General features: G+C 34.7%; 1 protein-coding gene across 2 annotated transcripts; it reads right to left on the reverse strand.

Annotated features, from left to right (window-relative positions):
* Nucleotides 1-8,438: 8,438 nt before the first annotated feature.
* Nucleotides 8,439-18,457, reverse strand: LOC147072309 (zinc finger protein 532-like). Of its 2 annotated transcripts, XM_085946855.1 has the most exons (4): nt 18,262-18,457; nt 15,496-15,632; nt 11,894-12,757; nt 11,129-11,525 (listed from the first exon to the last, which is right to left on the reverse strand). In XM_085946855.1, exons 1-4 carry the CDS (start codon nt 18,349-18,351, stop codon nt 11,489-11,491), a joined length of 1,128 nt encoding a protein of 375 aa, XP_085802981.1. In that variant the 5' UTR covers nt 18,352-18,457; the 3' UTR covers nt 11,129-11,488. The 2 variants fall into 2 exon arrangements, with proteins under 2 accessions (XP_085802980.1, XP_085802981.1); XM_085946854.1 differs by having other exon boundaries at nt 8,439-12,757.
* Between the last annotated feature and the right edge of the window lie 8,370 nt (nt 18,458-26,827).

Here is a 26,827-nt window from a genome sequence, read left to right on the forward strand (position 1 = left end):
TATGATGTATTTTCTTTTACCTACTCATCCTTCATATTGCCTAAAATGTGACGCAGCAGAATGGTGTCTTCTGCTGTGGTCAACCCTTTCTTACCGTCTAGCAAAGTGCAGGTCCAAGGCACAGAGCCTGCATGAGGTGGCAGAGGTCACACAGCGTTTCAATTTTGCAATCAGTTAATCAAAATGCAATATCTAATTCTGTCCACAGTGCAGTACACCACTACAGGATGCCTCTTAAGCGTTAAATACATTATGATGCATGTCGCGTACTGTAATGCTGTTTAATGCTGACAAATTTAGTCTATGGTTTCTTTATTCTCCAAAATATTTAGAACAATCACTATCTCTATAAATTCAATGATGGAGAGTGACAACTCTAATGTAATAATATTTTGAATTATTATTCATGCTAATTTCAATTGATTTTAACAGTTTCTATGTTTGCGTATGTTAAAATTACTCGCGATATTGCATCCATAGATAATATTTTGAACAGAACTCAACCTGCAGACCATAGATAATAGACAACATAATATGGAAAATACATACCTCGCACCGTGAGTGTAAAACCAAGGCGTCTGCAAATTATTCAATTTCGAGATTAAATACAAAACTGCAAAGGTCGTGAACTCGATAATGTAAAAGTGAAGTAACTGAAAGAACATGCAATATAATGTAGATATAAACTAAACATTATGTTCTTTTTTAGAAACTCTATTTGTCCTAACAAAATGAAGACTTCAAACCTTAATATATCCAAAATATGTCTTTTGTACTTGCCATGGTTTTACACTTACGGTGCGACCTAGTGCCAACTGCTAGAAACATAAAACACGTGATTTTGACGAGTCCAAAATGTGTGGGCATGTCATCATCATCATCAGGGGCGCGACAACCCGGTGTGGGTCCTGGCCTCCTCCAACAGCTCCCTCCACCTGTCCCTATCCAGTGTGGCCGCTTTTCAATTTGGTACCCCCAGAATACGGCAGTCACAGGCAGCTCCATCTAACCAGCGAATCTTTGGCCTCCCTCTTCTTCTACGTCCTATTGGATTGCTGGACATCACTCTCTTTGCCGGTTCATTGTCATTCATACGGTGCACATGACCTAGCCATCGCAGTCTCCCAATCTTAATTGATTGAACTTCGTACAGCCCGTAGAGCTCAGCATTATATCTTCTCCTCGTGTAGGCATGTAGGAAACAATAAAAAATATTCATTAAGTCATGCAGGTGTCGATCCATTGCGGTACGCGTGAGGTGACCTTATTGTTGTGGTGATTTCGGCTGATTTTGCTAACTGACAATGTTCGTTTAAAGCATGGGTGGCCAACGCGCGGCCCGCGAGCCGCTTGTGGCCCGCTGGGTGTCTACTTGTGGCCTGCGAAGCATATGCACACATTTTTTTCTTTTAGTGTACATAAAACCACCAAAAGAACATACCATCGTGCGTAGTTCGTATCATATCCCATATATGGAAGTATCTCAGTACATTGATTCAACTATCATGACAATTTCTTCTATAGTATATTCGTGTTAACAAACAATCACCACGTTAGCTGATTTTAAAAAGCGCGCACGCCGATCTTGCGTGGATTGCCGTGAGCGTGAATGCGAGATGCGGGGCGGGATGCGTCGTGCGACCGCCAGTCTATGGCACTGGCAAGCACGCAACACCGTTGGACGTATGGTCGCTTCCATTGTGTGCGTTATCGCCATATTATGTGTCGTGAGATTTTGCGATCGACTTTTAAATACACATTGATAAGAGTACAAGTTGCTAGAACAATAGCGTCAAGTAGTAAAGACGTTGGATCAAAGAAGAGAAGAGTCACAGAAGAACTGAGAAGTTTTCACGACAGATGGACTATAAACTATTTTTTCGTGGAATTTAAAACGAAGGCAATATGCTTGATATGCAATAATTCTGTTTCTGTCTTGAAAGTACGAGGGGCAATTTCGACAAGACCAAGTAAATATTAAAAAGAAAACTTTCTGCACAACATCGGATATTTACTAAAGCGGCTCAAGAGTCAACATGCTATGTAAAAGTTAGTTATGCAGTAGCCATGATACTAGCAAAAAAATCGAAACCACATTTAGATGGTGAAATGGTTAAGGAATGTTCGTTGAAATTCTGTGCCCAGAAAAGAAAACGGATTTCTCAAAAATAAGCCTGTCTCGTCAAACTATTGCTAGGCGTGTAATTGGAAAACATATTGAAGATAATTTGAAAAATCGAGCATCCAAGTTCATATTTTATGCTCTAGCATTGGATGAAAGCACAGACCTAACAGATACCGCCCAAGTGGCGATTTTTATCAGGGGCGTTGATGTCCATTTTAACAAAATAGAAGAATTAGCGGCACTGTATCCACTTAAGGACACTACTTGCTCACGAGATTTGTTAGGAGCTGTTACATCGACATTGAATCGCTTTTCGTTATAACTCAACAACATATTGGGCGTAACAACAGATGGTGCTCCAGTAACGGTTGGGAAACACGAAGGTTTAGTAAAATTGATTGAAAATGAGGCCTGCAAAGTTGGTAATACTTCGATGCTAAATTTTCATTGCATTATTCACCAGGAGAATTTATGTTCCAAGTCCCTTAAGGTGGTCATCAAAACAGTGAACTTTATTAAGTCGAAGGAGTCGAATCACCGTCAGTTCCAAGAGTTTCTCAAGTCTTCGGATTCAGAGTATAATGACATTACATTTTATGCAGAAGTAAGATGGCTGACCCGTGCCAAAATGTTGAAAAGAGTGTTTGATTTGAAGCAAGAAATACAATCATTCTTCGCAAGCAAGTCAAAAAGTATCCCAGAATTTGAAGACAAGGAGTGGGTTAGCGACTTTGCATTTCTGGTCGATATAGTTAGCCACCTAAATGTTATTAATACTCGTCTACAAGGGAAAGATCAACTAATTAATAACATGTATGATCTTATTTCCGCATTCCAAATGAAACTTGGGCTTTGGGAACAACAGTTAAGGACAAAAATCTTCACTCACTTTCCTACATTCTTATTGCAGCCAGACGTCACACAAAATAAATGGCGGCGGATAAATACGCTTCATTAATATCCGATTTAAAGATTTTAAAAAGCATCGTGTGCTTTTTGATGCATTTGCAACACCATTATCCATAGACGTGAATTTATTGCCAGGAATTTTACAAATGGAACACTGTGAAATGTGTTGTGATGCACAGTTAAAGGAGAAATTCAATCAGGTTGGTTTGGAAGAGTTTTACAAAACATATTTGGACAAGGAGAAATATCCTGCATTTTACAAACACGCTGTATCGATGATTTCGCTATTTGGAAACGCGTGAACAGCTTTTTAGTCGAATAAAGCATATTAAATCTCAAATGAGAACATGATTCACTGATGAGCATTTGTAAAACTGTTTGCGTGTAGCAACAACATCGATGCACTTAATTCTGACAAACAAAATCAGACGTCTCACTAAAATTTATTATATTTTGTTTATTTTTTATTTGTATTGCATAACTCTAATCAAATAAATATTTTTGATTCTCATTTTTGTTATATCTTCTTAAAAAAACAATATATTTCTTGTTTGCTTTAAATAATAAAAGAAATTTTGGTGTATGTCCCGGTAGGAAATCTCATTTCTAAAATCTGGCCCGGCCGCTGAAAAGGTTGGCCACCCATGGTTTAAAGGTTCAAAATGTGCTACGGGATGGTAGCAGTCTGATAACATTACACCAAGAAAAACAACATTACATACAATTTTCCGTAGCGGCAACTTACTGTGACATCACATAACAGTATCAGTACATCATAATATATTTGAACCTTTACACTATTCACTTATCTGTTATATAATGTTTGAGGCTTTCACGGTTGTTTTGTATCGTTATTCTTGGGTTTTCACCGTGTCTCCTTCTTCCTTCTTTACTCGACGTTTCGGGCTCGTTGCAGAGGCCATTATCAAGAGATATGTTTTATGATGAAATGTAGTGTATGTATGTGAATGTAAACGTTGCTCTAAGAATGTCAAAATGAATCCGATTATCTAAGAGCAAACGTTGCTCAGAGTAATCTGTCAATCATTGCGACCGGGGATACTGGCTCGAATATTAGATTTTGCTGATAGTGCCGGAAGCCGCTATGGGGTCCCCTCTATCTCCCGTGGTTGCGAATTTTTTCATGGAAAATTTTGAACAGACAGCTCTTGACACGTGTAGATTAAAACCTTCGTGCTGGTTACGGTATGTCGATGATACCTTCTTAATATGGCCTCATGGTATAGAAGCTCTAAATGAGTTTTTGGCCCATTTAAACAATCTACATTCGATGATTAAATTCACGATGGAGATTGAACAAAACGGAGCTCTACCATTTCTTGACGTGGAAGTTATCAGAAAATTAGATGGTTCTCTAGGACACAGAGTCTATCGGAAACCAACTCATACCAATCGTTATTTACATGCTTCTTCTCACCATCACCCTGCTCAAAAAATGGGTCTGATTTCGACTTTGATGACAAGAGCTCGGCGTATCTGCGAATCTTCGTATTTAAAATCCGAGATATCTCAAGTATCAAAGGCTCTTCAAGCAAACGGATATTCTCACAATATGATCCAAAAAGCCACCAGAAGCAAAATCAACCTTAACCCGGTCAGTCAGGAGGAAGAGATACAGTTCAAAGGCCGGGCCTATCTACCTTATATCAAAAACACCACCTGATACACCCCTGTTACAGGCGGGCTTCTCCCGGTGTAAAATAATCATTTAGTAGCTATAAGTCGAAACGTAACCCTGACCTCTAGAAACGGCTTCATAAAACATCTAATCTGATTCCTTGCTCAACCACGTAAGTATTTTTTAATCATAAGTAAAGGCCTTCATCCGGTGTGTGAAAATCGCATATTGGGCGGAGGTGTAATTAAGATAAATTTAATTTAATTTAAAAAGTATAAATGATGATGGATGAAAGCGATAATTTTAAGACTAAATATAAGTATTCAAATATAATAAATTTTGCCGCGCATTGTGCGTGAAATCCTCGCGCGCCGGCGCCAGGGTCAGGCTCGTGATTCGCCGAATCAAAGATCATGCGATCAGATTTGGCCAATCACTAGCCTCTTTTACTAATGGCGTGGGTACGCGAAGTTTAAAAAAAAAAAGTTAGTAAGCATCCCCTTTCCGACATATACGGACCTGCGTAACTAATTGTAAAAACCTAAACATGTAAAGAAAGTGTAAAATATAAGCTAATACCAAGTTACACGAGACAGACGTGGTTTTATTTAATTCCACCCTCAAATATATCGTACTTTTTTTTTGTGAATCCGGGGTTCGATGGACAGCTGAGCTAGCCGCTGGAACCCCGGGTTTCTCACACCGATACTATCTCCAGGATACGTCGGAAACATAATATTGAAACAATATTCTCAACGTCGACAAAGGTCCGAAATATGTTAAGACCAGTAAAGGACTCACAACCTTTGGACTCGGCAGGTGTATACCAGCTAAGCTGTCGTGGATGCCCAAAAAAGTATATAGGCCAGACTTCTAGAACGGTAAAGAAGCGTGTGAGTGAACACGAGAGAGCATACCGACTTAAACATTACACGATGTCGGCAATTGCCGAGCACTCGATGGATACAGGGCACAAATTTGACTTTGAGACCAAGATATTGGGTCGGAATAAAGGATATTTCGCACGATTGGTAAAGGAGGCCATTGAAATCCACAGAAACCCTGAAAATATCAATAGGGATGATGGATTACGGTTAAAAACGTCATGGCTTCCGGCACTATCAGCAAAATCTAATATTCGAGCCAGTATCCCCAGTCGCAATGATTGACAGATTACTCTGAGCAACGTTTGCTCTTAGATAATCGGATTCATTTTGACATTCTTAGAGCAACGTTTACATTCACATACATACACTACATTTCATCATAAAACATATCTCTTGATAATGGCCTCTGCAACGAGCCCGAAACGTCGAGTAAAGAAGGAAGAAGGAGACACGGTGAAAACCCAAGAATATACTACGTCACTTATCTGTTTTGTTATTAGCCCCAAGGCCGTCGAAACAATATCAATACTGATATTTTGTTTCGGAAAAAAATCCCTAACAGACAAGTACTTATTTAATACCAGTACTTGCAAGCATCGATAATTTTCTTCTCATACAATATCATTACTGATTCTTTCAATATTTCATCTCTAATAAATTCATCCTCATCAATGTGAAATTGTCATGTACGGTCCTATAATCTGGAAACACTTACTTCACTGATGTTTGAATAATATGTAGAGGGGAAATTTCTCTTGAGTGGTGGGCTGCGCATCATTATTAGCTACATGCTTATATTAAACTTCCTTTCTCTTGATTTCACAAAGCACAAAAATCTGACAGAATTGCTTTTTTACTAACTGCACAACTAGTAACCATGTCATTTAAACATGCGGATGTTGAAAAAAATATTAATTTAATATTTCAGTAAATTTTTTGAATTTAGATTTTAGTAATATTTTAGTAAGTCTGTGCCGCAGTTTGAGAAGCATTGGCCTAATACAGGGGTCGGCAAACTCTTGGACCAAAAGAGCCAAATATGAGTATCACAACGGTTAAATTTTTTTTCGAGAGCCATACACATATTTTTATAAATATGATTTATTTCAGTGAATGTTATTGTTTATTTTTCAAGTGAAGAATATTTTGTGAATAAAACTAACGCAAATATAAGTTTTTTTATTGTTGACATTATAAATATAATTTTTACAGAAAATGAGTTACATACAATTTTCACGCATTCCTTAAAACTAATGTGAACAATGACCTTCCTTGCATTTCTTTGGAGTGTCTGTATGTAATTTTAGGCGTGACTCCAAATTCTCATCGATTATTTGGCTTATCTAAATGCTATTTATATTGTTCATCATCTACCTTATTATGTAGATCTTTTAGAGCGCTCCGCCGTGTTGTGAAATTAAATTGCATTTTTCTCTCTCCAAATCCACAAATTTGGAGCTACATAACTCTTTGCTTGTTAAATCCACCAAAAAAAATATTTCAAAGGTGCTCGTGTCAATATGAAATGGAGAAAAATTTTATTTGTCGACTTTTGCAATGGGCGGATTTAAAACCACAACAATCATAGCTTTTTTGTAAAAAATGTGAATTGGGAATTTGGCAAAGAGCCGCACGCCAATACCCAAAGAGCCGCGGTTTGCCGACGCCTGGCCTAATACATGCAAAGACACCTTCGTTATTATTTTCGCCTTTTCTTTAATATTTTGGAATGTAAAATGAGTACACAATTATTTACTAATATTCTGAAAAACGTTTCGCTGGTCAGAAATTCTTAATATATTATTATGTTAAATTACGACTAGCTTCTGACGGTTCGGGCCCAATATGAAAACTATCAATTTTTTATTGCATGTTCAATGAAACTCAACTTTTGTGCCTGTGCTCGTCGACCCCTTGCTACGACACGTTTTTTTTTTATATATTTCGTTAATACTTAAGATTGACTTTACAAGTATGTTACACAATATACACATCATCTTCCTTCGACAGTTATGTAGGTTTTATCAGATTCATTACAAAATATGAGGATTTCGGGGCATTTTAAAAATTAAATGAACCAGTCAGTGTATTGTTATATTATGATTTATTATATACAAAGTATACAATCAAACATAAATATTATATAATAAAGAAAACACAATGTAAAAAATGCAAGTCAAGAAATAAAACAGTATACACCTAGAGCAGGGGTTCACAAACTTTTTTTAAAAACAAGGCAAAAAAATATTTCATTGTGTAAACTTATTATTTTTAACTAAATATACATTATTATTACTCTCATTAATATACATACTACAAAATAATATTTCAATTTTTTCACCATGTGATTTATGCAATTTATTGTTTGTTTGAAACTAAATCCTGCAAAACAGATGCGATATGATTGTCTGTTAATTTTGATCTTAAGTTTGATTTTATCAATGGTCAATGTAGAAAATGTTTTTAGACAAAATATAGGTACAGTACTCTCTAAGTAATCCGCCATCCCAAAAACCAGACAAGTGTCCAATTAGTGAAAGCGGCGGATTATAGGGGAATGGGACGACTGGCCTCCGGACAATTGGACGCCGCACTGTCGTAAACACGTGTAGACGAGGTATTTTAATCAGTTTCTGTCTACTACTTAGTAGTTTGAATTCATTTTACTCTTAACATAATGTATTCTTTATCGCGGATTGAGAATTACCATGCCTAAAGCTTTATATTAAATAAAAAAAAATTTTCGTTGGAACTTAAACATATGCACGATTAAATCATTGTTTACGTCTGCATATTTACATTCTTACCAACTATTAAATCATAATATAATCATTGAAGTATAAATAATAATATTGAATATTTTTTTTAAAGTACCTATAAGTACCTATAAGTACCCAAGTACAGTTGTCCGGTGCCAAATCGTCCTAAACCCGATTATAGTGCATACATACAAAATATGGTAAAAATTAAAACAGCTATGTACCTTTTCGTAAAAATAGTTTTTTTTTAGAAATTTGTACCGGCAAATTACGGTTTTATAATCAAAATCAAGTATTTAATAAATTATACATATTTATAAACTAAGTTTATTAACTAAATATTGAACAGTAAATCACTTGACACAACCAGTTGTTCAGTGAGGCAGATATTCTTGAATGGCTTAGGATTGCTGGCTTTCCCCATGACCAAAGGCTTCAGTTTGTGTGTCCCGGTTGCATTGGAGCACGGCATAATTATTGTGATGCGGTGGTCCTTGGCCACTTTCCTCCCTGGCACATTACTTTCTTCGCGATGAACGTACGTTTTACGAAGGAAAAGTTTCCAAAATAAACCTGTCTCATCTGCGTTGTATACTTGTACGCGGCGGACTACTGAATTTGACAAGCGACTACCGGCGAATTATAGAGCTTGATTTTGTGCTTTCAACTAGTAAAAAAAACGGCGGATTATAGTAGTTGTCGGATAATCGAGTGGCGGATTATTGAGTGTACTGTACTTCCAAATAAAGAGGCCAATTAATGAACATGTTTAACTATATTTGGATATACCTCAAGTGAAAGTATCTGAAGATGCCGAAAGGCGAAACCCGGGATGGTACAAAACTTAAATCCATTAGAATTTAAATTCAAATTCCATCAAGTACCATCGGTCGATAGTATTAATATTATGAAAGTTCATTGTAGAATTCCATTAAATTCTTATCACGATAAGATGCTTTTGCTTCCACGTTCTCTTGCAAATCTATTAATTCAAACTACATATTTACGGAATATCACAATGTGATATTACGGCCCTACAGGAGATGCGATGGATAGGTCAAGGAGTGATGGAGAGTCCAGCAATCCAATAGGACGTAGAAGAAGAGGGAGGCCAAAGATTCGCTGGTTAGATGGAGCTGCCAGTGACTGCCGTATTCTGGGGGTACCAAAATGGAAAGCGGCCACACTGGATAGGGACAGGTGGAGGAAGCCAGGACCCACACCGGGTTGTCGCGCCCCTGATGATGATGATGATGATGATGACATATTTACGGAAACAGCGTTCGGGTTACATGAAAAGGGATCTTCAAAAATATTAAAATTCATTTGATGTTTCTCGAAATCCAAGAACCACTCTCATCGAACACACATTGAATGATCCTGGAGTATTTTTCTGAATTCGCAGAATACTGGAAGCCTCAGTAGATTCATTCAAGAGTCTGACATGCTTCCAAATATTTCCAACATCGAATTGTTGTTGAATAAGTCGAATCTTTTGCTCTCAAGCCTTCACATAATTAAAGAGATCGGAAATAAACGCATTGTTACAAACGCGCCCGTAACTGAAACAGACCTTGAATGCAATTGCAACATTATCGGACTTACAGTGGTGATTTGGGCATAGCCCCCACAAGGCGGCGCTATTTCATGAAAATCGGATATTAACATTTAAAAAATAATTACAAGATAAAAAGAACTTTTTATATACGTTTTTAAATTTTCTGTTGAATCATATAAACTTGACTTGACTAGCTTAAACGATCAAAAAAAATTGTACTTGATAGAAATAATACTGAAATGTCATATTAATTTCCATTAACACAATTTTGAAAACGCTTCTGTTGTGCGTCACACATGCCATCAAAGTTAGCGATAGGTAGGGGGGACCGCCAAAGATCCTGGCCGGGGGCCCGTTTTAGGATGTGGGGGCCATGGATTTGGGGTTGTATTTTTCAACAGAACCAACAATATGGATATATAAAAAGAATATGACTTAGAAGCAATCCAGACTGAAATCTGTCCAACTGCTTTGGTGAAACCACATAATAATAGAAACCATTCACCATACTAAACATAGGGTTTATGTTCTTGGAAATATATTTCACTTTCTTTCATTACAATACTAATCCCTAATTGCTACTAAAATATTATACAGAAACTGTTTATATTTTATTATAAAATTATATACCAATTTATTCTAAAATCAACATATTGTATTGATTTATATGATCTATTACATAAAAAAAGTATATTATTCAAGTACAATGTACAGTAAAACCTACTAAAAGAAAAACCGTGTCTAATTTATTGTGTTGATTTCTGAGTCGTCATTTGTTTTGTGTTGGCAAGAAACGCCATACCATGTATTCTGAAATGTTTGTCATGTTCGATTTTGTTTTCGAACTGTTCATAACATATGGAGCATTGATTTTCATTGGCGGGATGCGCAGACATATCGCTGCCCAACTTGGCGATGGCCTGCACGTCCACGCAGTTATTTTTCTGCAAGTATTCCTCAATATTACAAATTCCATGAGCGGTGAGCAAGTGGGTGGCGAAGGAAGGCCTCACTGTGAAACTTAACCCGCACTCCATGCATTGGTATGCTGTTGAAACACTTTTATGTGTGGCAATATGTTCATGAAATATTTTTTTATCATACGACTTAAATGAGCAGACAGCGCAGACGTATTCGCCCGGGTTGGATACTTGGGATACCGCAAAGTCAGAATTTGACAAAGTGACATCTGTAACCAAATCTTCAGAGCGCTTTCGTTTATTCCTCATTATCTTTCTTTTATTTTTTTTAATGCTACCCGTAGCGAGTGGAACAAAGGAATTGATATAAATAGTATCATTGTCTTCATCGTTACTCATTTGATCATCGACAAGAGTGAAACTGTCAGCGCTTTGAAGTTCCATAGAGCTCATTGTTGTGTCACTTATATTATTAGCGATGTCTTTTTCTTCAAGTTGACCGTTTGATAGAAGTTGCGTACTTGAAACGGTGGATTGAATGAAGATTTTGGTTGACGTCTTAAATTCACTAGCACTGCCGCAGAGTGGACACCTGGCAGGCAGTTTACTTTCATCACACTTGCTGTATAAATACACAAATGATTTTCTGCACGCATCGCAGGTCTTTCGTAAAGATTTATGATGGGAACGTCTATTTAATTGTTTGCTGGACGGGTAGATCGATTTCTCTGAGGGAACAGATTGAGAATGAGAAGACAGTAAAAGATCAGAATAAAATGAATACGATGATATGAGTGTTCTAGATGAATACTGGTATTTTGCGCATTTAGAAATATGCTGTTGAAATGGTTGAAAAGATTGAATAGAAAACTTACATCCAATGCAACGATAAGAAATCTTTGCTCTCATAAAACCATCGTGTTCAGTCATATGCCGCTTCAAATCGGATGAATGGAATGTTTTAGCATTTCCGCAAAGTTTACATTGATAAACAGCATCGGTTGTATAATTAATAATTTTTTCAACTTTATGCACGCGTAGTGAGTGAGATCTAAGATCATAGATGGATGTGAAATTAATAGAACAAGTATTACACCTGAACAGCTGTTTAGTATGATTTTTCATGAAATGGTCAGGGAGCAGTTCGATCGAGTGACTCGTGAAGCAATTTGAGATCTGACATTCAATATCCTGAGCACGAGAGAAATGGAAACAAATCGATGCCAAATGCAATCCGAATGTTTCCAGGTTAAACAGTACGAGACCGCATTCAGGGCAAACGTACGGTGGTTTTGATGTGTGTACATTATTGTGGGCAATCTGTGCGCATCTATTTGGCATTTGTAATTTACAATTAGAACACGAGTAAACCTTGGCAAATCTTTGTATTCGTTTGTAATGCATCATCATTAAATCTTTTACGGCAACTGTCGGAGAAAGAGTGAACTTTTCCATGCATATAAAGCAATTTTGCTGCATAATTGATTCGTTATTAGTTTGTGTCAAAACAAGGTTTGTCGTTGAATTCATTTTTTCAACGACCGACGATGATATTTCATTTTCAATATCTTCATTCAACAATTGAGAAGTTTTATTTGATCGGTCCGGTTGGATATCTGCACCAGTATTATCATTTTGCGATTCTATATTTGTGGTACTATTCTTCATGTCGGCGATTCTGAGCGACGCGGCTTTCAATTCTTCCAAGGTCATGTTTGAGATCATGGCGTTGTCGTATTCATTATCGATGGAACCGAGTGGCATGAGCTCCGGTGGTAAAGCTTCCACCACAGTGCCCGATAAATTGAATGAGAGCGTAGAATTAGTGTGCCCTCGGACGTGCGCCAACATCATACATTTGTTTGTGAATACACATTTTCTTCTACAAATTCGACAAAAATGGCTAATTTTAATACTGCATCGATTTACATGGAGGTCATAAGTGGACTTCAATGAATATCTGTAAAATACAAATAACAATATTTAAAAATAATTTCGTACCTATACCATAATGAACAATAAATTATTTTTTTGTATTGATGCGCAAGACATAGCCATGTTGTTTGGGATTTTGTAGGTTTGGTTAAGGCTGTACATAAGTCACGAAGTGATCTAGCAGTGCAAATGTACATTTGTACTGTAAAAATACAAAATATTATGTGATTTCTTATTCTTGAATTTTCAAATAGTTTCATAGTTTTTTGTTACTATTTTGGTGCTGGAATAAATTCATTGAATTTTCGAAGGATAAAAATAGAATTTTCGAGTCATAATTTAATGTTTAAAATTACTATTCGACACAAAATTCTGCTGCTGAATCATTGCCATGCCACTTATCAAGGAGTTGTCCGCCTGATGAACCTGACATATGATAGGACAGATGTCTCGCGGGGTAATATTTTTATTATAAGATATGTGCAACTATGTGTTCTAGTGATCGAACTTCAAAGTAAATCAAACAACAAAATAGCTCATCAATAGTTAAATATTATTACGATCTGATAGGTATAAAAAAAAACTGATGATTACTGCTTATATTTCTTTTTATGTTATGTTTGCGTTGAGTTATAAAATAACGTCTGAAAATTGGATAAATAAACAAATACATGTATACAAAAAAACACTTTATCAATACTTCATATAAACTAATCTATCTTTCGAAAGAATCATATTATATTATTGGTTTATTCATAATATGAAATTTATGATAAAAACAAGTGTCTCAAAAACTTTTGTGTTTCACTCGTTTACCCTCTTAAAACCTTTTCTATGGCTCACGGTATTACTATGGCAGTATCTGACAGGCCGCAGATTTTTAACGACACGCGTTGAATGTAGAGCGAAGCTCTTACTAAAATCGCTGTAATATCGATAATTTGCAAAGAGATTGAAAGACTGGAGAGGGAACACGCTATCATTTATGTACTAAAAAATACGAATTGGAGAAAGACAGTTGGTAATGTTGGTATTCTGGAGCTTCTTCAAGTTCGTGTGGTAAAACAACATGGCGGATATGATATTGTTATTCTCTCGATTTATACGTATTATACATTATTATTCGGTAAAAAAATGTTTATTAATGGAAGAATACAAATGAGTAACAGCATTTCAGAACAATATGCATACTATTAATTATTTATACATGGATAGTTTTTCCTAAAAGATCTTTTACAATAACAATTCAAAACTTTTACATCAAACGTCAAATGGTTTATTGCGAAAAATCCAGGGCCGTATGCATAATATTATTTTGAACCCAAAATATACGATGTCTTTTTCAAAGTAAAAACTGTTAGTGCTAGTTAATGACATTCATTATTTACATAGATTTTATATTTCATTTCAGAGTTAAATATATTTTTAAGAATACCAAACAAAAAATTGTATTTATATGAAGTATGTAATGGAGTATATGTAGCAATTTTATAATGTTATAGGTATGAATTAAATTATTTCAGATTTCCGAAAAATTAAGTTCTTCGGAAATTGTGGATTGATGCAGTCGGGCGGGAGAGCTGGGTGCCATCTAAATATTCATTACTGTGTGGGAAGCATTTCTCGGAAAGTGACGTTAAATGAGTTTGTAATTAACTGTAATTATTTGTGTTTTTTATTTAACTGTTTTATCTAAACAATAATGCTATGTTATTTTATATAGAACAATATGTAAAAACAAGACCATATTTCTTATTCCAATATTTAACCATTTGCTATTAACTGATTTGTGTATAATTTTTCGTAATATTATTGTGTTTTTTGTGTTATTAAAAATAAAATACTTACATCCATTTGCATTATTTTTTCTTACCCTGAATCCTAATAAAGTTTTTATTGCGGGAACTTTTTATAATGAAAATACGTTTATCATAAATTGGTTGTAAGCTTGTGTTGATAAAAAAAAATACTCAGTGGGGCGTTTTTATGTCCAAGTATGGCCCATTTGCAGCAAAGTGTACCTAATTTCAGAGAAGTAGAACTTTCTCTCACAAAACGAGTACACACTGACATTTGTGTGCTACCTCTGGGGGAGGAGTACAATCTCTTTGATAATTTGTGGCTTAGTATTTCATAATTATTGAAACAGACGTTACTGTATGTATAATTTTTTATATTATGCAAATCAATCAGTGGTTAGTAATTTGAGTTTAAAGACGGACGAGAAAACTCGCAAAATTTGTATGTGCGGTCTGTCGACCACGACCTCTGACCAAGGCACAAATCCGGTTAAAGACATGAAAATCAGTAGTCTACAATGATAAAATATATTTGTTTGAGACAATATCACAGAAGTATCTATGTAATGTATAATTAATAATACGATTTTAAAATGGTTATTGATTTTATAGTGAGGATATAACTTTGGGCATGACAATAATTAAGCACCTATTCATAAATGAAAACTATTACTATGAACTGAGGGTATTTGATGGAAATTGAATTTAATTCCTTAGTAATATAAGAGTTTTGTCCTATTCCATAGGAATCAGTTTTAGTACTCCGGATTTCGCTCATTGGCATCGTCAAACTATATGTATACAACTGATAAAAATACATTCCGGCCTAAAGATACTGAAGGCCATAAATAGTACAAAACTCATCCAATTAAGACTATTATTCATAAATGGCTTATTTTTTACACAAGGAATCTTGAAGCAAATTAAAAAATTGCAAGGAGCATCATTTTTAGTAGGTACTCACTTATCTCCACAGTCCAAACACCAAAATAGACCAGTTCCAAAAATATCAACTCCTTCATATGGAACTCTTTTTGATTTGGTAAAAATAAGTTCTTTCAAAAGTTGTTGCATATCCAACGAATATCTTGTAGCTTCTTTCTAAAATATTAAATAATTTATTCAAATAATGTTACCGTTCTCTATTTTAACACTTTTATAGATAGATAGATATTAGATATAGAGTTCTACAGTTCCTAAGCCATATAGTCAGAAGGGAACAAAATAATTTGGAAAGGCTCATCGTCAGTGGAAACACATAAGAGTTGACGCAAACGAGGGAGGTCGCCTATTGTACGGTCCAACGAACTGAAGGTTGCTAGAGATCCCTTAAGGCAGGGGGGGGCAAACTTTTTGGATGGAGGGCCAAATTCAAGAATTCAAAATGAGCGGCGGGCCGCAAGTAAAATACCATTTTTAGATATACACTATTTATTATCAGGAAAAATAAACTTTAGAAAAAAAAAATGAGAAGAATGAAACTAAGTAAATAATTTTTATTGAGGTTCATGATCGAAAATGTTTGTTCACATATTATATAGGTTGATCCAAAAATAACGAACATTTTTCTTGCAATAATGTTTAAGTCGGTCGAATTTGTCTGAATTAAGGGCATTTTTTAAAAAAAATTTTTTTAATAATAACCATACCCTTGCTTTTTCGTACAAGGTGGTTGGGTGGGTTAGTTGCATTGATGTGGGGCTAATTAGGTGCCTCCATTTATATCTTTAATTTTCTTGATGGCCAGGATTAAATATTTTGTGTAGTGTTCTTGTGTTGTTCTATTGCTTAGTGCTTCGTTAGGCTTTTGGAGGTCAATTTCGTGATTATGTTGTCTACATCGAGTCATCGCTCCCTTTCTAGTAAGGGCATTGTAAAATTTGGAGATTTCTTCACGACGATGCAATTCTCTTAAATCAGTGTCACACTGTAGATCAATAATCTCAAGTTGTAGCTCTGTCGGTAAACTATCAATATCTATTGAAATCGATGTTCATCGTAGAAAATAGTCATTACATAGTGTGAGACGAAACGCAAGGAAGACATACTGAGCTAATACATTTACGAAACAGCAAATTCTTCAAATTCAAATCTATTGCCAATGTTTTTTTAAAAAAATTATAAAAAAGTTATTCGTAATCAGAAGTAGGTACAATTAATGATGGCGGGTCGCAAAAAAATACCCGGCGGGCCACATGCGGCCCGCGGGCCGCAGTTTGCCCTCCCCTGCCTTAAGGCTATACCTCAGTTGAGGCACGGTCTAAAAAGATTGTGGCTACGCGATGCGCATTGCAGGTGCAAATGACGCATGCCAAACAAAATATAATTTGTCATATAAATCCAACATCCATCCATTTAATGTTCTGTTTATTGTTCTATTAGTAACAATAATAATATATTCATTGACATGTTTTCTGGGTAACGTTTTTAGTCATCTTTACACGATTAAAGATTAATACGCCCGTCGCCATCACGAAACAAATTGACGTGTGCCCAGCTCGACGTTCTCTCTCAGAATGCCAGCGAGTAGTGAGCGAGTCCAAAATTTCGTCGCGCCTATAGTTGAAAATTATTTGCCGTTTCACTGATGTATCGCCTTAATGTCTTCAGGTATGCGGACAGCAGAATGCGGGTATCGCTGTAGAGAGATAACTAGGACATTTCAAAGAGACCGTCAATAGTAAAGGACACGGAAATGAAGATAGACATACATATAGCTTGGCTAAAGGCTCATTTAGACGAGTCATGCAGGCATTCACTTTCTGCTTACACGTGTCACCAAAAGTTAAACACTCAATTCATTCTAAAATGGCGTCTAGTAAAATTGCGGTTCAGGGGCCTTATGTTAGAACTTGAGAGTTGAAGTCGCCCGGTCGACATGACGTCATATGACATCATTGTGACGTACTACCGGAGTGATAATAGCATTCGAGAAAATAATGCTACTAAAATACTGGCGTTATCCATTGTCCCCATACACAAATAGGTATTTCAGCATAATAATATCTATGGTGAGCAGTGTGCGTTGGGCGGCTTGCCTCGAGCGTGTATTGGCTTACGTCACAATTACGTCATGTCGTCGGGTGACTTCATATCACCAGTTATAACATAGGCCTGCAGGTTGGAATTCAAACAACCTCTGATTATTTGTTATATGAATAAGTACAGAAATTTCATCGAGAGAAAGAGGAAAAAGAGGCGTTAGTGGATAAAACCATGGGTAATGCGATGTAATATCATGGGGAATAAATGATTACACTCAGGGGCGCAGTGCACATGCATAACGCGGGCAGTAGCGTAGGTACGCATGCGCAGCATTTTTGGAATCATCCGTAGCGATCAAAAAGTAGAAGCAGTTGAACTTCATTTACTTTTGATTCTGGGTGATCACTTTCGATGATTTGTTGATGAATGTGCGTTTACACAGGTCACTGGGTATGATTCGTCCCCGATGATCGTCAAAAGCGAATCATGTGAACGGGGCTTTACGCTTGTAAGTAAATGTTAACTAACATACTGGTAGCATTTATAATGACGTAATGTTGCAATTATAAATCCTACTCCTGGTTGGCATACCAGTAGGTACCTGCTAAATAAGTATATAAGTAGGTATTGTTAGGTTTTTGGTTTCAAAACATCTTCACCTCAATAACGATATTATGGTTTACTATGAAATTACTAATTAAACATTCAATTATTCTTATTGGGTGTATATTAAATCAATAGGTACCTGAAGTTTGGCAAGGATTTCTGCCTTTACTTTGGGCGGTACATCAGGGTGAAGCATCTTCCGTATTCTCGTTAATTCTTTTGAATTCATATTGATATTACAAAAAAAATAATCTGGGTGTAGATTAAATTGAATGAATTACAAAAACAACATGACATACCGCACCGGTCGTTTGTTTTGCTATGTTTTGAAGTATGAAAGGCAGTGTTGCCATCTTTTCATAGTGGAATTATAGTACAGAGCCCCCAAAATTATAATATTTGGGGAAAAATATAGTACGCGTTGTCATCTGTTGAAAATGTATAGGTTTTTTGTTTCTCTGAAAAAAAAATAACGGAGAATTTGAGAAACTCCGAGACACTTTTTTTAGGTACCTTTTCCGACCAAAAATGCTTACCGAAGAATTCAAGAAATTTCATTTTTCGACCATTTTTTTTCAAGTTCTCTAAAACTTCTTATATTGATAAATTATAGTACTTTTTAGATATTTTTTCTGATATTCAAAATTATAGTATTTTAGGCGTACTATACCTGTTTTATATCGTACATAGTACGCGGACCAAAATTATAGTACAAATACTATAATTATAGTACGAATGGCAACACTTTGAAAGGAAATCATAGACAATAGATGAAATAATATGAACGTCACATTTAGGGACGTTAAAAAACTTACTTCAATACGATACCGGTATCGATACTGATTGGAGCATTTCTCTAGTTAAAAATTAAATGCCGATAAGCTATTAACATAATTATTACATTATAATATTTGCAATATTTTCGGCAATGTTTTTTTTTAAATTTTTGCACGAGGTGAAGCAAACAAGTGTGAAATACAGTACCTATTCGTCGTTAGTTGAAATCCATCCGAATGGCAAGGTTGCATGTTGATCATTCAACATGTGCTAGTGCATGTTTTTTTATCATTTTTATTAAGCGAGATAGGTACCAATTTGTTTGGTTTTAATTTTTAGACATTTTTGTATGTAGGTAAACCACCAAAATATCTAGGTATATCCCAAGACAAAAAAACATGAGCACGTTATAGAGAGGCAACCTCGAAAAACAGTTTACACCACGAAATGTTATATTATTTACCTGAATACATTTTGGCTTTTTGTGCATCATTAAGATACCTACACAGAATCATTATTTCTATTAACTATCAACAAACATTGACAGTCAGTGACGTCCCGTGGGGGTAGGCAGATTGAGCGTCGCTTGGGGACGGCAGTTACTCTAAGGGTGGCAAATCGAGAAAAATCATTTTGAATATATTGAAATATCTATCTAAACTTAGTAATAACGAAAATATATTTCCATTAAAAAAATCAACTCGCTGGTTTTGTTGGGTTCGCGATATCTAGTTTACTTCCGTTGCCCTGCGACGTCCTTGGTGACCAGAAACGACAAATGCAGATTTTCGAATAATAATTCTGATATTTTGTTAGTAATGTATTCATACAACACATTTCTTAGATATTAGACTCATGAAAGCATAATAAAAATAATGTACAAAAAAATTGCGGCGGCATTTTGGCGCTGCTTAGGGGCGGCATTTTATCTAGGGACGTCACTTTTGACAATAAAATTAGTCGTGTAGGTACTGAGATATCCTGGGTTCCAAGACTAACTCAGGATGTTGGTAGAACCCAGGATTTACAAAATTAAGTCATTTGAAATCTGTTTCATGGTCGGATTAAATGAAACTCGTTTTATTTTGGTTTATATTCATAGATTACTCATGTAAGTTACACTTGTTTTATGCTCTTAATTTTAGTTTCGTTATTAATAATTATTACCCTTCATAACTCTTAATTTATAACCATTCATCTCCGTATCCCATTTTCACTTCCATGCTTGATTATGTATTTATTTTACTCCCGAGTCGTGGGTCCGATGTTCACTCTTTAGATGGCGACTCCCGACTGATTTTTATATGGAAGAGTGTTGCAATCTTTTTTTTACACTCTCCTTACGAGCATACTTCAGTGAAACGGAAAATAATTTTCAACTATAGGTGCGACGAAATTTTGGACTCGCTGGAAATCGGAGAGCGAAAGTCAAGCTGTGAACACGTCAATTTGTTTCGTGATGGCAACGGGGTGTTAATTCTTAAATCGTGTAAAGATGACTCAAAAACGTTACCCATTCACTTGAAATAGAAAACATGTCAAATAATATATTATTATTGTTACTAATAGAATAATAAACAGAACATAAATGGACGCATGTTGAATTTTTATGACAAATTATGTTTTGTTCTGCACCCGTCGTTTGCACAATCTCCGCGTCGCGTAGTCACGATCGGTTTAGACCGTGCCCCAGCTGAAGTATAGCCTTAATATTAAATTCCTTTGGCTTTCGTCTCTTTTATTCGGCACAATCACATTCTTCCCTGACATCCTATTATTATAATTAGATACAATTCTTACATGCTAAGTACATGATGAACATTTTGACAGTTAATCAAGGAATTTTGGACGTACGTACGCCCATTGTTGACTAGAAGGTCAGGTGATATGCTTACACCTAATAATTATGTAATTTAGACTATCGGGAGAGGCCCAATAATCAGGGGTGTAACAGTACCTATTCAGTGGAATTGTGTAGTATGGACGGTAGGTATAGTGGTGGAAGTGTTCTCTGAGAGGTTCACTTCATTCGTATAAAGGAAAGACCAAAATATAATACAAGAAATGTCACGTTTCAGTGTATTGTATATACCTACTTGTTTGTTTATAAACTGAGAAATAATGCACAAAAATACATAAAATAAAACACCAAAAACAGACAACACCGAACAATAATAATATTAATAAGAAATTATTATAGCGTAAAATACAACATACCTATAACCAAATACAATTTATCATTCAATTAGAAATAAAAATATAAAAGTACAGTAAATTTTATATAGGTATAATAAGACAAATTTAGTGAGTACACAAAGAAAAAGTTCATTTACTACGGTATTCCATCTTTGAAGGAATATGTCATTTTTTGCGTTTAACCCAGGGGTAAGGTGATAATATTATGGCATGAGGTCGACCCAAAAAAATGATCTGCATTTGCATCGACATCGATCTGCTACATCTGATACGCAACGGTGATCGTGATAATATGTATGTTTATATGTCTCCACATGACGATATTGTTACCGATACCTAATATCGATACTTTATCTTGCGAACAACCTTAGGCAATTATAGTCTATGGTTTTAAGTGTGAGAATTATTTTGACAGGGCCGTAAAAAGACGTTGGCTACTGAAATTTTGGTCAGGAAAAGAAGATAATAAGATATTTGTGATGAATAAAAGTCACTTTTTACATGATTTTTTACAAGACACTTGTGAGATTATGTCAATATGCACGCTTTCACCAAACACAATTGTTGAATTTCATACATTTTTGTCAATCTACTGATATTTTAAAGAAAAAATCAAAAAATCTACTGAATTTTGAAAATTTTAGTTGGCAGCACTGACTGACAACAGTGGAGTTTTCTTCTGATAAGGATATCGATACTTTTTTTATCAATATCGGATCAGTGTTGCCAACCGTACTATAATTATAGTATTTGTACTATAATAAAATTAGACCCGCGTACTATGTACGATATAAAACAGGTATAGAACGCCTAAAATACTATAATTATTATGAAAATATGGAAAAAAGTTGGCAATAGATAAAAAAAAACTAGCGCTAAAGCTGTCCGGGAGAACTAAAATACCCAAATTTTAAATTTTTGTCTAAAAAAAGGAGATGTGAATTACCTTACATCTGAATATTTGTCTAAAAAAACAAGACGTTAATCACCTTACTTAAATATTGGTCTAAAAAAAGGTGAAGTTAATTAATTACTTTATGCATATTTTTTTGAAAATGCAGAAAAGTATTGGTCACTCAACGCGTCCTATATTTTTTTGCCGAAATACTATAATTTTTGAGTAATTCCACCTTGAAAATATGGCAACAGGAGAATGGCCAAAAATGGAACTACGAATTTACTATAGGATGCCATATTGAAAAAGGTCATATTTTGCCAGTTACGAGTCATGATTGGGTAGTTTTCGACAGTGGCTCTGCATCGATACCAAGTATTGATATTTTTTATTTCGCTATGAAGGCACTAATTTCATTAATACTATGGGACAGTGTTGCCTTATTTTTAAACCGTAGGTGCTGATTTGTACCCAATTATTTCTGAAAAAAAGCGCCTCGCGAAGGGCCTCCGCCCCCCCTGGACCCCCAGATGATGGTGACTTAATAAACCCTGATGGCCAAAATTATTAAACATGGATACATACATGCTTAGCCTACCGATTCTCTGAATGCTGGTTATCCAAATTCGAAAGAAAATTTATTTGTCAAAGTAACTGAATCCAAAGGATTCAAACAATTATTATTGTACTTTTCTGAAAATTTAAATTTATGGACTCATTTATAGTAATGTTAATGTGTAAGTATTTGCTACACATAATCGTCAGAAGTAATGGTCAATATGAGTTTATGATAGCCGAAATAACAAGAATGAATTTTGTCAATGTGGCGAGCGAAGATCAAATCGATGGACGACCCACCACGAGTAGTTGAGATAGCTGGATTCGTTATTAGCAGATGTCCGAACATTTCCTCCATGAAAGTGATGAAATGTTGGTTTTTTTGCTAGAAACTGGTTTTTGGATTATTTGGACTTTTCTCTGTTGTCGGCTCCTTTTTTTCCGTTCTGCTGGTGTACTTGGCGCATGTTTAGGAGGAAGCTCTCCTCTCTTTCTTCTACAATATATCCTCCATTTATTATTGTCAACAGATGTAAAAGTAAATGTCGAAGTACACACAGAAGTAGATGCGTAATCAGAATGAAGAGTACATTTGCCAGAAGAAGTTGGTGGAGGATAATGAGGACCGGGACAGACAAACATTATGTTGCGTTGTGTGACAACAACAATAAATTACGGGGCGTGGGTCCCACGTCATGCCCTAACGTTCACGGCCAACTGAAGCCACTCCGTCCTGATACTTTTGTGATCGAAACCATCTTGACGAAGAGAACTTACCTTACATACCTAATAAAAACTGCTCATGTACAAGTCATTATCAAGACTACAAAAATAAACGACTTGTCTCTGTTTAAGTATTAAAGAAACATTATAGAACAGCTTGAAATATATAAATATCAAATTAATATACTTCACATTACCCCACAGTAGAACATACTTGAGAACTTTACTGCTAAAATACGGTACTTACCGCTAAAATACGATAATTACTGCTAAATATCGATAGATCTAAAGAATATTTTTCTCACCTGTAATTCCACAAGTACCTACCTAATGCCAAGAAATAATTACGTACCACAGATGAAACCTCTCTATAATAGAGGATCTTCTTACAGACTGTGTTTACGATTTCTGTAATATATTTTAGTTTCTTTATTAATAAAGGTTTCGGAGCCCTCATTATTATCGTTTTGTTGCATGTTTGTGTTTTATTCGAGATTATCTGTAAAGATACGTAATGCATCTTCCTCAATAAGTGCATATTTTGAGAGATGATAATAATTCTACAACTGGGCTCAATCTTGGAAATAAACGATTCTGTAATATTGGAACAATTAATAGCATTTTCATGTTTTGCAAACATCGATGCTTAGGATTTGTCAATGTTTGCATAATATTTTAATATATACAGTCGAACTTGGTTATTACGAGGAAGATGGGACCGACTGAATTTGCTTATTATAAGCATTACTTACTCGTTTTATCAGAAAATAGGTATTTTTAAATGTGCGGTCACATAACACAAAAAGTCGCAAAGTCAACAAAAATACACAATTAGAATTTTTCCCCGAAACAAGCATGGCATTCATAAACTACAAAAGAAGTTGTTTATTATAATGAGCGCTGGTAGGTACCTACTGACTTCAGCTTGGATTTTTTACATGAAATTTCAACCATATGCGTGGATACTTTTTCAATATTGTCGGCGAAACCACCAATTAGGTACTTAGACACTTAACTAGTGTCATAAACGTAATCCAATCCCGGCGAATCGGTCTACGGTTGGATTTTTTGCTAAGGGTCGAAAATGTTTTTAAACGATCGATATTAAGAGTTTTAAGAAAATTTTTGACGATATTTTTGCTCAGTATATCCGATAAGTAGCTCGTTATAAAAGTGAATAAATGTATGGAGAAAATCATAAACTAAAATGTCAACGAATGTTTCCTCATTGTATTCACGATCTCGCTATGTCCGTGATCGTAATACCCAAGTTCGACTGTATATATATATTTTTCGTATTATATATATTTTTGCCATATACAGAGTAGGTACATAGTTAGACATAATACTGGTAAATCCGCCGCTGGTTTTTTGAGTAGGAATGAAGGAAGGAAAATAAAATACAGTTATTTATTATGTGATGTGAAACACATTATTAATATTTAATGTCATATCTATTAATATAAGATTTAAATAAGTAAAAATAGAACTTAAATAGTTTATGATACCCAGTATAAAAATTGACACAATATGAAATTGACTTATTCAAAATAGATTATGTTTCGAAGTACATATAACTTTTACAAGTATGAATACAGTTTGCAAGAATTTTAGATAAAAGAATAATGTTTCAAATTCTAATACACAGTAATTATGTTATGTTTAATAAGTATTCAAGTTTTTTGAAACCTATGTAGGTAGTTTAAGGAAAAATACGTTTTAGACACAACTTTTATTTTACGATTGAATTGTATTAGTAATTGGAAAATAGTTTTGTAAGTATTTCCAAATGAGATATGATCAAATAAAATGGTTAAAATATCAGTTTTGGAAAAATAAACGAAAGCATTCTTGATGTTTTGTTTATATTTTGTAAATTTCAGCATTTGGTTTGAAAACTAATATTTAGTAGATGGATATTAACAATAGGTACAATTTATTATTACTAAGATGAAAAAATAACTTTATTAAATGTTTTCCGATTCTTGAAAAATAAACAATTTTGTTTGTAACAAGGCCAGTAAAGAAACAAGCAGTGTTATACCTATTGATAATTTGTACTGTGATTCGTGTCTGAAAATATTTTATTTGCAATGCTCAAAGATCAATGTAGGTATGTAAATCATTACGACTAAAGATGTCATCCTACTATTTATAACTGATTTAGAAAGGTAGTCTGTAATGTTTAATGTCTTATTATAATGTCTGATTTAATTTGCGTTCTTTCACAGTATATTAAATAGGGGTAGTTTATTATAGTTACAATATTTTAAAATCTAATGATTATTGTAGCTATGAAGCATAGGGAAATGTAATAAATATTATTCTGTACATAATTTTTTCTCTAGTATTATTGCCGACTTTGGTTTACATAGAAAAATGGTATTATTTAATATTTTTAACCAGTTCGGAGTCTAAAAGAACTCGAGTTAGACATTTGACAATTTTGTTGTGTGAAATATAGAAGAGTGTTTTTTATAATGACAAAAAAAAACTAAGTATTCAGCAACGAAGACACTGAAATTTTATATTGTTTAAGTATTAAGATAAAAATTTGGTATATCATTATTATTTACATTATAATACAAAGGGCAGAATTAAAAATAGTACATAATAATATTAAATTAGCTGATTACAAATTGCATAAAGTGAGTTATATTTATGACAAAATATATCCTTTTAAAAATACACAATTATTATAATAAAATATTCTTAGTTTATTGGAAATAATGTATACTTACTTTCTTTACGAATAGGGGTGAGTAATAATTATATCTATGATAATTAAACATAATGACTATTAATATAATACTCAGTGGGCAGACTAAATGCATGAACACCGCTGACAATATGAAATATTTTTACAATAGTAATAAAAAAATAACTTATTCCATTCAAGGTTTTAGCAGTGTATTTCACCCAAAACTTACTTAAATACTCAAACGGTAGCTAAATTGAACATCTTGCCAAGGTGTTCCAACCACCGAGCTGCTCAACTATGATCGGAACGATCAGTAACTGATGTTTCGAACACGGAACTACTCTTTAGTGATTGAAATGTTAATATGTGGAACATCATCTGTTTTCCACACAGTGCTGTATATATTTTCTTGATACATAATATAAAAATAATCTTTGTAACCAAAGATTATTAATTCAAGAAAGAAAATCTTTTGAATATACCTACGTTTGGAATGATAGTTATAAAATTTTTGATTAATCCCATATGCTGTTGACCTAGAAAATGTAAATACCATATACAGTACTCTCTCAGTAATCCGCTGGTCGATTATCCGACAACTATTATAATCCGCCATTATTTTTACTAGTTGAAAGCACAAAATCAAACTCTATAATTCGTCAGTATTCATATGTCAAATTCAGTAGTCTGCTGTGTGTCCATATCAGCTGTCCGTCGTATTTAACATAGCTGAGGCATGGAACAACCTACCGGGACGAGCAATAATTTCATTGTGGAAAAAGCTGTGGCCCTCCATGAATCAAGATGATGAAAACTGGGAACCGGAAGATTTCGTTCCATTAGAAGTACGGATAG

Source organism: Rhyacophila brunnea, unplaced genomic scaffold (assembly GCF_057557595.1).
Source record: "Rhyacophila brunnea isolate RB1 unplaced genomic scaffold, BYU_Rbru_1.0 scaffold_2, whole genome shotgun sequence".
NCBI classification, from domain to species: domain Eukaryota; kingdom Metazoa; phylum Arthropoda; class Insecta; order Trichoptera; family Rhyacophilidae; genus Rhyacophila; species Rhyacophila brunnea.

What these genes read in the sequence shown, in the direction of transcription:
- LOC147072309 (XM_085946854.1), bottom strand. Translation starts at nt 18,351, where the DNA reads ATGAATTCAAAAGAATTAACGAGAATACGGAAGATGCTTCACCCTGAT. An exon ending in AAATCCTTGCCAAACTTCAG is followed by an intron (nt 15,633 to 18,261) that starts GTACCTATTGAT and finishes TTAATATTTTAG; the next exon opens with AAAGAAGCTACAAGATATTC. An exon ending in TGTTTGGACTGTGGAGATAA is followed by an intron (nt 12,758 to 15,495) that starts GTGAGTACCTAC and finishes TGTATTTTACAG; the next exon opens with ATATTCATTGAAGTCCACTT.